At 39.7% G+C, this 18,707-nt stretch overlaps 2 protein-coding genes across 2 annotated transcripts in view; one reads left to right on the top strand and one right to left on the bottom strand.

The window, feature by feature from the left end:
• Positions 1-3,536: 3,536 nt before the first annotated feature.
• Positions 3,537-8,057, bottom strand: HPS6 (HPS6 biogenesis of lysosomal organelles complex 2 subunit 3). The gene has a single exon (XM_070946066.1). The coding sequence runs from the start codon at positions 7,408-7,410 to the stop codon at positions 4,963-4,965; it is 2,448 nt and encodes an 815-aa protein (XP_070802167.1). The 5' UTR covers positions 7,411-8,057; the 3' UTR covers positions 3,537-4,962.
• A 4,115-nt stretch (positions 8,058-12,172) lies between these two features.
• ARMH3 (armadillo like helical domain containing 3) overlaps positions 12,173-18,707 on the top strand; it is a 139,744-nt gene continuing 133,209 nt past the window's right edge. The window contains exons 1-4 of the mRNA XM_070945228.1: positions 12,173-12,255; positions 17,864-17,975; positions 18,199-18,255; positions 18,374-18,520. Of these exons, the coding sequence (XP_070801329.1) occupies positions 17,874-17,975; positions 18,199-18,255; positions 18,374-18,520 (306 nt within the window). The 5' untranslated portion in view covers positions 12,173-12,255; positions 17,864-17,873. The remainder of the gene's footprint in view (positions 12,256-17,863; positions 17,976-18,198; positions 18,256-18,373; positions 18,521-18,707) is intronic.

Genomic DNA, 18,707 nt, shown 5'->3' on the forward strand with positions numbered 1-18,707 from the left:
GAAATACTACTGAGCAGTTTTGTATCGGGAAGAACGAATTGCCTTAAATTTTATCTAGAGCACTTTGCAGATGTTGTCTTGTACTTCAGTATATCATTGCAATCTAGTCATGTATGTTTTTCTCTTTCCTTCTTCCTCACATTCTCCAATACTTGATTTGCATATTGTGGGCATTTATTTTCTCCCCAATATTATACCCAATAATATTGGACCATGAATTTTGTCAGAAACATGATTCTCTCATCAGAATGGGGGAAATTTTTTCATGAGATGAAAAGACTTAGTAGTATTTATTAAGAAATTAGTAATAGATATGAATGCATTTAGATTAATGCAAAATGAAGATGACTCCAATAATGAAAGTTGATACGATAAACCAAGAACATAAGGATTCTATTCCTTTCAGATTAGTCTTACCTAACACTCCAGATGTGTGACATAATTCCTAGTCAGCATTGGAAATTTGAAGTTTAGGGAAGGACTGGATTAGTAGCAGAAAATACAGGTAGTCCTCAATTTATAACAATTCACTTAGTGACTGTTGAAAGTTACAATGGCATTGAAAAAAGTGACATGACTTTTCACTTATGACCAATTCCAGCATCCCCATGGTTACGTGATCAAAATTCAGACACTTGGCAACCGATTCATATTTATGACAATTGCAGTATCCTGGGGTCATGTGATCACCATTTGTGACCTTCTGACAAGTAAAGTTAATGGGGCAACCAGATTCACTTAACAATTATGCTACTAATTTAACAACTGCAGTGTTACACTTAACAATTGTGGCAAGAAAAGTCGTAAAATGGGGCAAAATTCACTTAACACCTGTCTCTCTTAGCAACAGAAATTTTGGGCTCAATTGTGGCTGTAAATCGAGGACTACCTGTAGTGTTTCTAATGAGTTACAGACCTAATAATTCAAAGTATAGCTCATAAATTAATTGCTGGTCTGAATGTAGCATTACAAATATTTTACTTCAAAGTATTAAATATTAGGATAGTAGGTATTATTTGTTACTTGACTTTCTATTGTTCAATTTGCATATAAAACTTTTAAATTTGTATTTATAATAAAATTTAAATCAGATTCCCAGCACAGTAGCAGAAACCTTTTGCACTACATTTTTCTTGCTCCAGAAACAGCAATAGCAAAATCATTTTTCAGGCTTCTGGTTCTAATCTAGCTTTTAGAAGAATGTGTGAAGAATGACTTAAAGCAACAGTAAGAAATGAAATCCTCATTAATCAAGGAAAAACGAAAACTTTACATAAAATATAACATTTTCTTATCTCATCCAGATATTGGGGGTGGGGGAGTGGCTCATATTTGCAAACTTTCAGAGCAACGAACATGCAGTCATAGTTTAATGTACAGTACACATTCTCATTTTTACTCACTCACTGCTAGGATATCATTAAGACTGACCTTCTCCTGGCCAATTCAAGATTGTTATCATGCTATCACTTAGTTTAGGACTAATTGTTCCTAGGAGCTTCTGTCTTATTTAAATTATGTCTTATTTCTACTAAGTTTGATAAAGATATCTTCAGTTGCCTGGATTTCTATTATATAATAAATTTATTTGATTCTACGAAGGAGCAGGACTGAAAGACTACTCTAGAGTGAAAATTATTACTCAACTCCCCTCCCCCTCCTTGCTTTACCAAGAAAGATACTTGAATCTGTGTACATGCTTTTGCTTCTCATTTGAATGAATATAATTTTTATTGGTGTATTGTTTGTCTTTCATTTGTAAATTCAAGGAAATTACATTTTTCATGGCTTTTATAGGATTTGAGGTAGGCCTTGGATACTTAACATTTATAAATTGCTGTTCTCCAAGAATGAGGTCCGCAAAACATGCCATCTTGCTGTTACTGGAATTGCAATGTTAAATATTAACATAAATCAAGAACAAATCATCATGAAACCAGTTTTGGACCTTGCTTGAAAACCAGCTGGCTGCCACAGTATAAGAAAGAAATCTAAGATGGTCAGGACGCTATGTTTTGTTGGACTCGAAGTATTTGTAATTAATTGAACTATAATTTCAAATGCTGCTATTAAATATAATTTTGATGTATTTTTGCAATGGTGTGACAAATGCTTATTCAACAGGAATACCTGCCTCAAAATTCAATGACGGATCAAGCCAGAAAATTCACCAAGATAACTGTTCCACCAAATTAATAATTGTAGGCTTACACATCTAAGAAATAATTACTTGTCCCCTCCCATCATATTATGAAAGTTAATTTCAGGTTGATTAAATGATCTTAGCAATATTTGAATTAACTCTTAATTTACTCTTCCCTGAACATTCCAGTTAGATAATCTAAAGGCAGGCATATTCCCGGTTTTTTAGAAGCTGGGAAGTTAAGATCACAGCTCTTATGCTATGGCTCAATAGACAAAGAGACACTGCTAGCAGTTTGCTTGCTGTAATTTTTCTTCCCAGACATGATTTGTTCTCTTAGCTGACATTCTTTCAGGTCAGACTATGAATTATCTACTAGTGTTGGTCCCCATTAACAAGGGAGTCAGATTGAATCAACGAAAATACTATAGAAGATACAGCTGGGAGTATATAATCTTATTCATTAAAATTATTCATTAAAAATAGCCTTAAAGGCCTACTATTTATCTACCTAGGTACTCAAGACAAGCATGCCACAAAGCATCCAGGCAAATCTTAAGGTTGCTTACCTTTTCACCCCTACTTCACGAGAACAAACATCCAACCTCTGTTTGAAATCCAGCACTAGCGAAGAATCCATTAGTTTGTAGACAGTAGAAAGGACCTTGCCTCTTTATAATCAAGAGGGGCATTTACAGTAATTTCCAACTCTTAAAAAATAACTTTAAAATGGCTCTGGAATGAGGAAGCTTGAGGTTTCTGAAGAATGTTACCTATAGGAAGTAAAAGTATTGTACATTTGGATGGCCTGTTTGGTATGAGCCAAATGTTTTGTGTTCTTTCATCACCCTTGTTTGCTTCTGACAGACTAAAGGGAGATTTAGAGTAGCTCTTGAGTTCTCCTAGATGTCTATCTTCTATTCCAGAAAGGGGAAGCTCATAACTGGAAAGAAAACTATTTGCTTTACACTAAAAATCCCAGTTCGCCAAGGCAGTGAAGGCAACTCAAGCCTAGTCAATGGATACATTAGCTTTCATTCATGTTTCTCAGATATCAGGCTAGGTCCTGTGTAACCAGAGCCTTTTTCTACTAAACAATCACTCAGAAAACTTTTGAAGCTGTACGGCAGGACAACAGAATTACAGCAGAAAGAAACAGTAGGTAAAGTACCTGCTCACAGCCATCTTTTCAAAATGGGTGGGGAACTTGTGTGGGGAAATGTTAATTTCTAACATTTCTGAGCCTTAATCAAACTGGGATTCCAAAGATTTCAGCAATTTTGTGAGGGCTTCAGATTTCCATCTCTTAACAGTTTTCACGTGTATCCCATTGCCTTTTAAATCAAACATTGGCAGCAAAGCAGCTATTAAAAGCATTCTAAAACAGAGAACTGAAGTAGGATAGCCCTTGCTTTTATTCAACAAGCTACCTCCTTTTTGGATCACATCAGGGAAAATATTTTTAAAAACAATCCTGTCAGTTTCATGAGAATTAAAACAATGCTGTATCACCAACTACCTACACATAGTAAATAATATTCATGGTTAGACCACTTAAGGATTCCTCTATTTCTGTTAAATCTATGTAGAAAAAGACCCTATCATTATACATGTAGGACATGAGGGTGCCAGAAATTGAAGTATAGCAATGTTTGGAAGACAAAAGTTCTCCATCCCTGATGGAGAGGGCTAGTTTTACTTAAATGGAAAAGCAGAATGGATTAATAAGAGCATTGTCAGGAGTTGTATTATAATAGCACTTTGTTTCAAATCTTGCCATTTTAAAGCAAAGAAGAATTTGCTTAAATATGAAATGCAGCATTAGGAGAAGTATACTTTCTTACAAAGAAATATGGCATAAATTATTATAATGAATCTTTTCCACTTCTCTAAAAAGCAAAAAATAAAGGCTGTACAGTGGACAAAGGTGCATAGATAAAGGCAGTCAAAACAGCGGGGCTTCCCCTGCTTAAGATAAATATTGCTTAAATCTGTGATACACCTGAGTAGTAATTATTTTCAGAGATACAGCAGCTGTTGATTACATTTAGGGAGTTTCAAAAGCATTAGGAGGAAGTAAGGCTGGTAAATGAAACTTTTAGACTTATTATCAAGAATAAAATAAGAGTTTAGAGAAATCTTCTCTAAACTAATCTTAGATGCCTTAGACCAGGGCTGTCAAACTTGCGGCCCGTGGCCCAGATGCGTCATGCACTGGCCATGCCCACGTCTGGTTTAGCGGAGGAAAAGGTCTTGATACGTCACGTGACTCCACCATGACCCGACTTTGACACCCCTGCCTTAGTCTATAATAATCAACCCCTTATCCACATAACAGCCTTGGAGGAAGACTACTTCTGAGCACAAAAGAACACTGCTACTCCTCAGTGAAACTCATATACAAATATAGTTGATGAATACAGATTGGCATGTTATCAGAATGTCAAACAGTCCCATATTATTATTCATGAAGGGACGGGAGTACATCAGTAGTAACATTTCAAATTTTACTGAAACAATTGCGTTATTTTGATATGCAGCTGTCCCCAACTGATGCCCTCCAGATGTGCTAGAAATACTGTACAATCCAGAATTCTCATTTTGAGAATTATGATCCCAATATATCGGAAAGGTTAGGGAAGAGATGCTTTATTTACCCTAGTTTAAAGATAGGTTTCCAATCATTCCTAGAAGCTCTACACTCTTCCAAACAAAGTCATTGACAATACATGATGCTGTGATTTAACTTCCCATTTTAGCTGGATGAGCTTGGAATATAAAGACTCATGTTTCTTGTTCTAAGCCTGGACAATAAAAACTACGTTTGGTTTTGAAAGAAGGTTAGATCTTCCTGGGAGTCTGCTTTTGGAAAAGACTGATGGTTCCTGGGTGGTGTTGGTGGGGGAAAGGTTGGGACTTGTAAGACATGTCCAAAAACTTCATTCTGGGATGTTTCACTTCGTGCCAGTCTGTACAACAGTGGTTTAAGCAGGGCAATAGTAAGTTGGGATGATCCATCTTGTGCAAAAGGAAATGGGTTGAGCTCTACTGATGCTAGGTGTCGCTGAATAATGCTCAGGACATCAGCGGCACTCATATCTGCCGGGCAGAGCTCCCACAACTTGTCCAAATAGGGGTCCAGTGCCCGGTGCCGGGAAAACTCCCCCAGGAGGTTAATAAAAATCTCTTTGTTTAGCAAAGGGCTCAATAAGGAGAATTTCTCCGCTGTCTCCATCACATGCTGCCATTTCCCATATTGGATAAGGAGATCCATGGCTTGGAGGATTGCTTTGGGCCTCTGGCTACAGAGCAAGAGCTCAATTTCCATTTCTCCATCTGCTCTTGGACATCTAGCACACCTTGGCAGTACAGCCAGTGCTCTCTTATACAGGGGCACACCGCCCTCAGGCCCTTCTTTGCTTTTATAAGTCCAAGACGCACCCAAATATTGTTGGGATAGCTCCACAAAGTGAGGCAACCATTTAGGCTTGAACTCGAGAAGAGAAAGACAGACAAGTTCAAAGAAGGGGAATACTCCATTTGGAGGGCTTTCTTCTTGCTTAGTTGGGCTAGGAGCAGCTCCCCCCAGAATTTTTTTCCATACATCTGGAGTGGCTCTAGCTACCAAAATGCCATCCCCATTCTCTTGTAGCTGGAGATGGTTCTGGATAGCTTTCCAGAAAGCCCCAGGGAAGGCAGTGAATATGACATTCAGGTATGCCAAGTTCTCTCTGCTCAAGTCCAAGTGTAGAAGGCGGCTAAGTTCTTGCTCCACCAGGGCTTCACCATAGCTCTTTACCTCACTTTCTGAAGCTTGAACCACGTGCAACTTGAGGAACTCCAGATCTTGATAATTTTGCAGTTCTAACTGCATTGTGCTCAGGAGCTTGGTATAAGATTCTGGGAGGGACGTGAGCTTTTTTCCTTTGGGATCAAGACTATGGCACAGGATGGAAGACAGTGCAACAGGAGCCTGAAACATTCCCCCCTTCTTCAGTTTCTCCACAGTGAGTTGGGAACTACTGAGACTCCGTCTTTGATAGTATTTGCAGGCTTCTTCAAACACCACCTGCACCAGGTTGGATTCAGACTGGCAGCCTTGATCTGAGCCTGAGAAGTCAAGAATGTAAATGCCATCCTGAGCAAAGAGCTGGATTTCTTCTTCTATGGTAGGAGAATCCAAAAAGTGTACTCTTTCAGTGCTCAGGACTTTGTTTTCTATCAGTTCTCTATTGTTCAAATCCACAAGATAAAGAGTATCCTTCAGCAAGCAAGCCAGGATGTCCCCAAATACCTTTAGTTGGACGTGCTCTCCTGAAGACAAAATGCCTCCCTCAAAGTCAAAGACAGGTCGCCACACGCCATTAGGTTGGACTCCCTGGATGGTGCCCGTTCGCATGATCAAGAGCAGTTCTCCACAATTGGATAGGGCACAGCTGTGAACAGCCAAATTTTTCATGGATTCCAAGAACCCCACGTAACTCAGCACTAGCTTTTTGAAGTCTATATCGCTGCCTGCATGCGAGGCTTTTATGGAAACACACGGACCGTGTGGCGCAGCAATAACAATATCAGCCATTTCAGGTCGCCAAATGAGGACAAACTTGGCTATTCTTGGGAAGGTGGCTAGGGTGGGGACAAGAAAGACTCCACAGGGTTTGGCCAAGACTTGGTAAACAGGGCTATTGTGCAAGATAACCCTGAGAGGGCTCAGCTGGACTTCCTGCTCTCCAACCTGAAGGCCTCGAACACAAATACAATACTGGAAGGCTCTTCTCTCAGGAGTCGGCTGAGCATCCAAAGGAGGCCTCTCTTCACACCACACAAGCTGGTCCCCCAAGCTGCAAATGGAGACAATCCGAGCCCGGGCTCCATGGCACAGTTCCAGGCTCTGCAGCAAGTGCCATCCGGAGGTGGGCACAAAGCGCCAGATTTCAGTCCTGCCTTGCTCCCAAATGATAGCCAACACCCAGGAGACAGTTGTGGCAGGGCTTTCCAGGAAAAGCAGCTCCACCACTGGGGGCTGAGGCGGCTTCCAGGTCTTCTCCAGGTCCCCTCCATCGAGCCCCAGGCGCTGAAAAGCCACCAGTCGAGGCTGGGAAGCCAGCTGGTTCCACAGGAGAATCAGATGATGCTTGTCGGGGCTGGTTAGGACGCGGCTGGGAGGCTCCCCGGAACGACGCTGATCCAGCAGTTCCCGCAGCCAACGGCCTCGCACATAGTCACTCCAGACCGAGACCTGCCGAAGCTCCACCGCTCCCTTCATTTCGGGACTTCCCGAGCGGCTGCCGACTACATAGGGCCGGCCGGGAAAAAGGCTGACGAGCTGTACTAGGCCAAACTTCACCGACCCACCGAGGCAAATGCGAGGTTATTTTATCCTGGCTTCTTGCAGCGGAGAAACTCGGCCCTCGCCAAGATTCTAGCGCTCCTGCATCTGCGTTATTACGCGCTCCTTTTTTCCCCCTCCACAAAGGCGTATAAAGCAATTCCACGCCTTTCCTTCCAGCCTTTAATAACCATTCGCTTTACAGTAGCCTTAGCCGAAGCTTTCAAACCCCGCTCTTTCCACGTTGCCGCGCCCCGCTCTCTATTCCCATCGCCTCTTACGGTTTCGGGCTCCAACTCTCATACGACGAAAGTCTGCAAGTTGCCCAATTTCTCTCTCTCTGTGTGTCTGTTTCACACGAGCGCGGAATTCCGCTTGAGCTACTCGCGCTCAGACGGTGCGTAGCTGTTTCTTCGATCTCCCGGAACAGGCCAAAGGCCAGGCTCTCCGGCTCGCTCTAGCCGTTTCTTCCGCAAAGAAGCACTCAAGGAAATCCACCAGCCCCTCCGCAGTCCAGAAGTAAACCAGCGCCGAATTCCTTATTGCAATCACGAGGTCTTTGGTTTCCGGACTGAGGCACTCCCCTCCGGTACTTCGGCACCAAATCCGAACTCCCTGCAATTCTTCTACTTCCGTCCCTGCCCGATGAGGTTAAAACCTGGCCGCCCCAATTAAGCTGCCTTTTCGTAGCCGAAAGGAAAACGAGAACTCTTTTGAGTTAAAGGGACGATGCGTCGAAGGGCGGGGAAGCAGCGACTGGGCACATATAGGCGCAAACAAGAGTTCAGCCTAGAAGAGGGTATATTTCGCTGTTAGTGCTAAAAGGTTGAACGGCGCTTTATTGTTAAATCAAAAAAAGTATTTAGACCGAAAGGAAGGGAAAAAAAATCTTCCCCTCAACTAAATCTCCTGGATTAATTAAAGCTAGACACGGACGGATTCCAAATCACTCGGAAAATTAGTAATACCATCCCAGATGCAGAAACAAATTACCAGGAAGAAGGAAGATTTGGACTATGTGCAAGTTTTGGAATCTGCTGAAAAAAAATATCTTGTTTTCTACCTGCATCTTAAAATGCCGGTTAATGACATTTTTCTTCAAAAGTATGCATAGCACTGCTGCTTTAATTGCATTCAAGATTAACAAGTTTTCCTCCTTATAACAATTGCAGTACATGTGCTTCACTGTAGCCTTTTTTCAAGACAATTAGATTAACAGGAGACCTGCTTTAGCACACAGGTAGTCCTCGATTTACAGCAGTTCGTTTAGTGACCGTTTGAAGTTATAACTGCACTGAAAAAAGTGACTTATGATTGTTTTTCACACTTACGACCGTTGCAGCATCCCCATGATCAAAATTCAGATGCTTGACAACTGACCTACATTTATGATTGCTGTGTCCTAGAGTCATGTGGTCCCCTTTTGTGCCCTTCTAACAAGCAAAGTCAATGGGAAAGCCAGATTCACTTAACAACCGTGTTCCTAACTTAACAACCACAGTGATTCACTTAACAATTGTGGCAACAAAAGTCATAAAATGAAAAGGGCAAAACTCACTGAACAAATTTCTCACTCAGCAACATAAATTCTGGGCTCAATTGTGGTTATAAGTTGACTATCTGTATGTGCATTTTCAAAAGTGGTACAGGTAGTCCTCAACTTACAACAGTTCATTTATTGACTGTTCAAAGTTGCAAAGACACTGAAAAATGTGACATTACTGTTTTTCACAATAATGGTCACAAGTGTGGAAAATGTTCATAAGTCACTTTTTTCAGTGTCATTGTAACTTTGAACTGTTGCTAAGTGAACAGTTGTAAATTGAGGACTACCTGTATAGGATTCATCTGCATTCTTCAACTCATTTACTTATTACTTCTCCAGTGAAGCATGAGCAATGGAAGGACAAAGCCAGTGGAAAATCAAACAGAAGCACCTGGATTTACTGACTTCTTGTTTTGCTAAGAATGTTTTGAAACCAGCACAGAAGTGTCAATGCGCCTGCAAGCAACAAAGAGGGACAAAGATAGCTGGGTTTAAAATATCCATACCCAGCAATGAAGAATGCTTTCAGGCCACAATCTATTTTGGGGTGACTCTGAAACATGTGGCTCAACTTTTGGATTCTCTTCTTTCTCTCCATTTGATGCATTTGTAATCACTGGCCTGAAGAAGAGTTCTGAGGAAAATGAAAACTTCACTCTCCTGTAAGTAACATTTTGATTTGTCATAATAAAGCCTTTGTTTTACTTGGAGTTTCCCCCTTCTCTAGATTTACCAACAACTCTGGGGAATTCAGAGCAGAATCTTGAGAGATGAATAGGACCATTCCTGTCAGTCTACAACAAGCAGGAAACCCCATGCTATCAATTTGCCACTCCAAAAATACATGTTGTGTACACCACTAATTGACTACACACTGCTTGGCAGCTCCTAATGAATTTGACCATGTTAAGAATTATGCATTTTGTAAACCTATCACTGAAAACCAGCTCTATATCACTACTGTACAGTAATGAGATCCGTGAAATAAGGCCAATTCGTTTCTTAGGGATAAAGGATCAGCTAATTAAAACCCGGATCATAAAATGGCTTAAAATTCCTACAGTGAAGTGCTGCTGAATCGATCTTTTTTGCTTTCTCTGGAAGTAATTCCATTGCATTGAGACTACCGGTATTTCAATGCCAAGGAAAATGTGTGCCACAATTGCAATTGTTATTCTTCCTTTCCATCTATGCAACCCAAAAGATTAAAGATACTACCGACAAATTACTCATTTTCATTTATAACCCCGTAAACGTATCTTCCAAAAGTTAAGCCTCTTCCCCGCGGCCCGCTCCCATTAGAAACTCTCAGGAAAAGGGAATTCGCGAGGCGATCATAGGCTGAACCGAGCCGATCATGGATTATGCGCCTGCGTGGTCTGAAGAAGGTGGAGCCAAGGCGCTCTAGTCGGCGCATGCGCTTTGCCAGGCATCGCCCCACGCAGGTAACAGATATGATCCTTTCCCACCCCTCAAAATCTGGCCTTCCTTGTGCCCCGGTCGGCGCTCCAGCCACCCTTGCTGCGGAGAGCCAGGCGGGAGGGAAAAACGGGGGCTAGCTTAGAGGCGGCGATGGGATCGAGAAGGATCAGGGCGCAAAGTATAATGAGAGTGGAGGAGAGGGTGGGGGGAAGCATTGGGGTGCACCTAGGCATTATTTCAGTAAAATGTGGGTGCTTGTGCCATGTTCGCGAGAAAGACGGACTGTTTTTCATTCTCAATTTCTGTATACTTAATTGCTAAGAAACTTTTCTGGGACGGAAAGAGGAAAGCCTGATTGTCTTCTAGGTGGAATAGTTTGGTGCCATTGATGACACCGGCTTTAATCTGTGCTCCAAACACTGTTATATGTTTCTTCCCAGCTGTCTTGAACCCCATAAGCTGTAGCCAGGATGATCAGAAATTATGGGAGTTGAAATCCAAACATATGCATGGATGTCAGGATGCTTAATATACCTTCCTCTTTGGGGGCTTTCAGTTTTCTGCCCCTTTTGCTGTATAGGGTAAGGATGTATTTATTGTAGGACCCCAGGTAACTGGCAGTCAGTTAATCACATTCCTAATTATTTCAGAGTAACAGCAGCAAGATAATTCTTCTCCCTCTGAATTTTTCTTGAAATGAAAGTTTACTGGGTATAACTGAGAATGTAAAAGGACTCTGCTAAGTTCTGATACAGTAATAAAATAAATGCTTGGACCTGAACTCTGTTCATTCTAAGCCCATGCCTTTCCTACAGTGCTGCAGTTGATAGAGGGCAGGGTTCTCATCAAAATAAAATATACATAAGTATAAAAACTGTCCACTCTATTATAAAAGATGAAAGATGTTTTGGAGGAATGCAAATCTGGAGGAATGCAAACTATTGCCCAGATATTTTTCTACTCACATGGTTCTTCTATTTGCAGAACTCTGAATAATTTTACTTCTATCTATTCCTACATCTTTAAACATAATGCAGAATTTTTCTCTCCTTATATAATTTGGAATGGAGTTTACATACAGTACAAGTCACTTAATGAGGAATCAAAGGCTTTTTACTTGTTCTTCAGAAGAAGAAACCAGATATTCTGATCAAAATATAGAATTTACTGTTTGTGATTACTAATCACTCCATTCCCCCATTATTTATTTTTTAAGAGGGTGTGGAGTAGACCATATTTCAACCTAGCAAATCCAGCCACACTGGCTGATTTATGTTTCATACAAATCCATGAAATATGGTTGACTAAAACTTGGTTCAATTAAGGAAAAGTGAGTTACATGAACATAATCATTAATATCCCCTTTTAAAAATTGCAAATATGAGGGTAAAATCAGCCAGTATTCATAATAAATAGAGATTTAAATGCAGTTATATTGCATCTGAAAAATAATGTTACTGAATCACCTTACATTGAAAACTTGCTTGAAATTTGGTTTTCTATTTTGATGGGGGTCTGGTTCATATACTATGTTTTAAAATATGGCTTTAATTTAGTATGTTCCATGAAACCAGCCACATGGCTTATACACAGTGACTGTATTTTTAGCCATTTTTTTAAAAAAAAAATGTGGCTAAGCAAACCACGACTTAGTGTGACATAAAGTCCTACATTTTAATATAATAGAAATTGGTCAATATAATATTCTAAAGACACAAAACAATTTTACTGCAGGATTGGTAATGTAAAATGCGAAAACTTTATATAAGCCATTCTGAAGAACTGAGGAACAGCAGCCATTACAAGTAACACTTGTAAGTATCACAAATAAGATTTGTTTGCATGTATGTGACTGATATGCTGGATGTGAGTCACTGTTGGCTTGCTATCTTGTCTACCATTCTTCAAACATAGTTTTGCTTAATCATGCTAGTTTTTTCCATTAACTCTTCACTAGTGTTCTATATACACATAGACATATGCTCACACATTTCTATTTTGCTATTTTGAAGAAGTAATAAGGACAGGCTGTTGGAATTCCAGATGGAGAAATCTGAGAATTTGAGCTACTGAAGGTTTAGAATGGTGGATGGTTAAGTTTTAAATATTGATAATTTAAGAGTTGAGTTTTTCAAATCAAACCTTAAGGCAAATTGAATTACAAGAAAACAACAGCTTTATATGTGATTGTTCCTTTTATTTCCTGTTTATGTAACAGATGCTTCATAGAGAGTCATGGTGTCATAAACTTTTATTGTAACCTAAGATAATCAAAGAATCAAACAATTACTTTACAGAAGATAGCTGCATTACAGTTGGAACTTGTATTGTTGAAAAGTACACCAGACAGGATTTTTTAGAGTGGGATGGTGGAGGGTTTTTTTAACTTAATATTTAATACAGTAAAAACTTCCCTCAGAAGAAAATAATTTGATACTCTGATTCTGTAGATACACTCGTTGTAGATATTAGGATGATATATAAATGCTCTTTACTCCCTTTTATTACTGGGGAGTGGCTTTATGACTTATTTTGAGATACTTCTTTGAGATATTGCTCATATTAATTGTTTTTTAGTTTCTTCCAGTTAGTTATAAAGGTGGTCCTTGACTTAATGACTATTTGCTTAGTGACTTCAAAATTATGACAGACTCTCCCCCCACAACCCCCCTCCCCCACTTATGGCCAGAGTTTGATGTTATGGCTACTGAAGTGTCTCTACAGTTGTATGAACAAAATTCAAATGCTTACAACAAACTGAAGATACGTTGCAGCGCCTCCCATGACTATCCTCCCCTCCCCAATCCTGCTCTGCTCGGTCTTTGGAGATGTATTGAGAAAGCTATCCCTTGACCTTCCTGCAGGCCATATAACTCTATTCTGGAAGTGGGTGCCATTGTGGAGGAGCTGCAATTTATTGTGGCTGTTTGCAACTTGATGCCTTCTTCTGGGGCAAAAATGTTGGGCCTCCACTGTGTATGAAGGCTGCATAGTGCAGCAGGCGCTTCCAGAAGGAGATCAAGAATAAAAGGCAAGTGACCAATCAAGGATGGGGTGTGTGTGAGGAGGAGGGTGTGGGACCCAGTGGGATGGAAAGCAGACCCTTGAGGGACAGGAAGTGGAGTGCCTCAGGGGAAAGGGGAGACCTTGGGAGGTTTGGGATAGCCATGTGTGAGCCAGTGAATGCTGCAGTGTGGGGTTGGGCCCACATTAGGTCTCCCAGTGCTTTTCTCACTCCTGAAGCTCTTCTTAACACCTAAAAATGACACCTCCTGTATGCTGTAGCATTGTCTGAATATGTCTCTGATTTTGAAGTTAAGATTAAGGCTGCTGTACTAGGGGAGGGTGCAGGAAAGATAAGAATAAGATTGCCAGTCCAGTTATGCTAACCTAATTCTAACAAAAATCCAGTGTCTAGCACAACCTTCCTTTTCATTTAACATGGCAGCATTGGCATTTCCATTAATACCTGATGGAATTATTTTGCTTTTGCTTCAGTAGTTTTAATGGGAAAAATGTGACTTTTAGAATAGTTAGGTTATAGCCTAAGTCAGATCTGAAAATTTTCTTGCACTGACCCTAACAAAAACAGTTTTCCCAAACCAGGATAAGACTTGCTATTTCTTGTGGGTATTTCAGTCCCAAAACATTTGGAAAGCATTAGTTTTGGAAAACTGAACGGAAAGAAAATTTGGGAAGGTTTATAAGGGAGGCATGACAAAGAAGTCACTCAAAGAAGATGGCACCACCACACCAGAAGCATATTACTGTATTTTATCATTATGATATAAATAATCCAGTCAGAATATTCTGCGTGGTGTATCCAATTTTGTGCTACTGCTGCTTCTCAATAGACTTGATTCTGATAGCGAAGGGGAAAGCCTATCTAGATTTCACCTTATGCCCAATTTCAAGATGTTTTGAAGAGCCGTGGTAGTGGTGCAGAGGTTAGAATGCAGCATTGCAGGCTAATTCTGCTGACTGCCAACTGCCAGCAGTTCAATTCTCACTGGCTCAAGGTTGACTCAGCCTTCCATCCTTCCAAGATCGGTAAAATATTGCCCCCAGATTGTTGGGGGCAATATGCTGGCTCTGTAAACAGCTTAGTAAAGCACTGTGATGCAGTATATGTCTAAGTGCTATTGCTATTTTACCCTGTTAAAACTTCTTCCTTTTTACTTTTCTGATTGATGATATTATATTTCTCATAAAACAGACAATGGAATGACTTAATAGCTTTTGGTGATAGAGATTTAAATTATTTTGCATTTACCAGAAGTTCTTAGAGCCAAAACCAGCAAGTCTAAATAACTAGAACGTAATGGCAGTATATGAACTGACTGACCTGCCTGAAGTCATGCAATATATATACTACAACAATGTGCTCTTTATTGCATATCCTGTTTCTGAGTTTTGCAGAAAATAAATCTCTGGGCAATGGTCTGAAATGGATGTTAGCCACTGAGAATTCTACCAAATAGGATTGTTGTGCTATTTATTCTTTTTTAAAAGTAACTGTTGCATCTTTAGTTGCAAAATTAATTGTTAACGTTTATAGGCACTGTTGCATACTTTGCAATATCTAGGCTGTTCAATATATTATAGATTGTATCTGGAGATAAACGCTTGCGCTTCTGCTTTACTACTACATTAGCACAGGTGATTGGATGGGAGGTATGATAGAAAATCCAAGGAAGGGGGATCAGTTTTAGCATTGGGTGAATTGGGGCATACTGAGCCACTTGCTTTATTATCTTTTATGCACTAAAGTACATTTCATCTTTTCACTGGAAACACTGAGTAGTTCCCAAACAAGCATTACATGTTAACTGTACTTTATCACAATATAATGGAAAAGTGCACAAAATTGGCTCTGTGCATGTGTAGGATCTTTACATTGTCCAAGATATACCTATGTGCTGGCTTATGGGCAATAATTTATATGTACTGGAGTTGAAATGAAGATACAATGCAAAGTTTTATTTATATAGAACAACTTTTCAAATGCATGTGCTAAGAACCCTACAGGATATTTACAGCCATAAATTCATAATGATAAAACAATATATGAAATATTTTTAATGGTAAAAAACATTTATCAAGTAAATAAAATGTTTAAAAATTCTTCATTGATTAGTACAAGATGGCAAAAGAGAGACTACCTGAATTTCATTGGATGGACAATTCTACAGTTTGGTTGTGACCAGTTAGAATAGACTTTCTTCTTATTCTACCCTAATCAGGTCACTACCACAGAAAAGTAAAAAGAAAGAGCCTTCTAGTAAATCTTAGAAATTGGATAGCTGATATGGAAAGAAAAGTTCTATGATCTACCCAAATGTGGATTAAATTAATTTTCCCTGTAGGTTGGACATATATCTAGCCTAGGATGTAGCAGTTTGAGTAGTTATGGATTTGTCTCCGTTTACCCATATAACCATTTCCAGAGCTGCATGGATTAATAGCTAGCTTCTGTGGAATTAAATATCTTTTATGTCACCTTTAAGTCCTACAGGACTTGGATACCTTTGGGACTGCCAGTTACGTATGCCCATCTACTAAGCTTAGGAATGGTGGGCTCCCTAAGGTTCCCTTTCTCAAAGAATACTATTACCAGAGACCCAGGTGGCAGACCTTCAATCACTCTCTTTTTTTGAAACAGCAGGTCCCCTGCCATCCAAATGACCTCTATCTGCTGTGATTTGGGAAAGGCGTTAAGCTTGGCTTTTTCTTAGGGACAGATGTGGCTGTTCTGAGGCTCTTCCCTTTTCCAATGAGGTGTCTGCTTAATAGCATTTTATTGCTCCTTGGCGTGTCACAAAGTTATAATTGCAATTGTTACTCTGTTGTTTTAACCTTCTTTTTAAAGCATGATGGCTTAATACCCATGGTATTGATTTGAGCAGTGTATAAACCCAGTTAAATAAAACAAGATAAAATTAAAATATCTGTTTTTTACTTGGCGTGATGAGTGATTATTAACCCATTAGGACTCAGCCTTATTTACAGACCACTACAATGTGATGATTCTTATGTATATTTCACAATTTCATTTGTGAAATGAAAAATAAAATGTATACTTAAATGAGCTACATGGGTGGGTAGTTGAGCCTTCATTCAATTTTCTTTTAAGTCATGCAAATGCTTCACACAAACTTGTTTGCTGGGAAAAAAGCACACACACTTCCCTCGTGATTCTTCATTACAAATGAATTCCTACACTGTATAAAAAGTGTCAACATTAAGTACTCTATGTCCACCTTTTTGGATATGTAAAACATATGTATTTTAGTTAGGTTTTGTTCTGTGTACCTTGCACTCCATGTAGGAAACATACGTCTGAAGTAGGCTAAGATCTATCATACTTTCTTTTTTTCTTCTTTTTAATCATATCCAATTCTTGGAGACTGCCTGGAGAAGTCTCTGCCGGTTTCTTTGAAAGGTTTTTCAGAAGTGGTTTGTGGTTGCCTCCTTCCTGAGAAAAAGTGACTGGCTCAAGGCCACCAAGCTGGCTTTGTGTTTCAGGTGGAACTAGAACTCATGACTTCCCAGTTTCTAGCCTGATGCATTAACCACTGCACCAAACTGATTGTCATGATAGTTGTTACTGTAGTATATAGTAAGTATAGTATGGATTTTGATAAAGGAGAATATTTGTAACAAATATTTGAAATGAGGGTCCTTGGAGCTTTTTAAGCTTGGTTGTTTTCTTGCAGACATTTCATTACCTAAACTAGGTAGCATCATCAGTGCTAGTGATGCTAGCTAGCTTCAGTAACTATCACTAGCTAATATTAGCACTAGCACTGCTGATGTTACCTAGTTTGGGTAATGAAACATCTGCAGGAAAACAGCCAAACTCAGAGAGCACCAAAGACCCTTCAAGGCAGTGGTGAAATGTAAAATTTACTATCGGTTCTGTAGGCGTGGCTTGGTGGTGGGGTAATGTGACTGGGTGGGCGTGGCCTTTTTTTTTTTTTAACTTTTAAAAGCATTTTTTCTACAACCTCTTCGGCCGAAGAGGTTGTAGAAAAAATAGTTTTAAAAGGCTCTAACGATCCCAGCTGAGCCGTGCGATCATCAGAGGCTTTTTTTTTTAACTTTTAAAAGCATTTTTTCAGCCGAAGAAAAAATGCTTTTAAAAGTAAAAAAAAAAGCCCCTGATGATCGCACGGCTCAGCTGGGCATAGGCGGGGGGAGGGGGGCAGAGATTTTTGCTACTGGTTCTCGGAACCACCCGCTGCCATCGCTACCGGATGGGGCGATCTGGTCCGAACTGGGAGCATTTCTCCCCTGCTTCACAGTATGGGTGAGTTCTGAGAAATTGTAAAAACAATTAGGAGAAATTAGAAAGATGTAAGCGTTGTGGAAATTTTTTTAGGATCAATTTCTTTGATGTCTACCATTTCTTTCAATCCACAGGTTGTAAGCCATGGCACAATCTGAGAAAAAAGGTGGATTACTTCGGAAATCTTCATCTAGTAAGAAACCCTTGAAAGAGAAGGTTGTGTTAATGTATGATGAGATCTTCACAGTAAGCATTGGATTTATTTTTCTTTCATTATAACAGAGTTCGGTATTCTAGTATTATAACGTCTTGTAGTATGAATGAGAAGGAAGACTAACGTTCCTTAATCAAACATTATCTTGACATGTTTTTACTTTCATGGGCAGACTGTTAACAATATAATGTAAAACTAAACTTGCTATCTTCAGTTTATAGCCGTGACTGTAATAGTGATCCCATTCTCTTTCAGACAGAAGATCCCAGTAAATACAACCCTCGGTTTTGGGAGGAGCTCTTCCTCATGAAGGTAATATACTAAAGATTGAAACAGTTTCTTTATGTTTATTCTTACAATTATCAATTTTTAGTTTTTCTTGCCCTCAGTAATTCCACCATCGACTTAAGCTCTACCTCTTGCCTGTCAGGTGAATTTGGAATATCTGGAAGGAAAACTGGAATCTTTGGATGGTGAAGAGCTAGTGAAGATAAAAGATAACATTAATTGCTTGTTCCAGCGTTGCATCTGGGCGTTAGGAGAAGAGCATCCAATCAGAGTGGTCAACGCGTTACAGGTGCTATGAATTTCCCTAGGCTTTCATTAAACAAAACTTATGAACTGACAACTAATAATCAGTTACGTTAGTGCTAATGAAGGAATTAGTTTGCATTATTGATCAAAAATTGGTCACTAAAATATCTGTTGGTTTAGTATGCTGAATCAGGCATCCCTTCTTAATTACTTTAACATCTTAAGCAATG

The sequence above is a fragment of the Pituophis catenifer genome, unplaced genomic scaffold (genome assembly GCF_029215685.1).
Source record: "Pituophis catenifer annectens isolate HBS135680 unplaced genomic scaffold, rPitCat1.0.hap2 SCAF_6, whole genome shotgun sequence".
Classification (NCBI taxonomy): Eukaryota; Metazoa; Chordata; class Lepidosauria; order Squamata; family Colubridae; genus Pituophis; species Pituophis catenifer.

What these genes read in the sequence shown, in the direction of transcription:
- HPS6 (XM_070946066.1), bottom strand. Translation starts at nt 7,410, where the DNA reads ATGAAGGGAGCGGTGGAGCTTCGGCAGGTCTCGGTCTGGAGTGACTAT.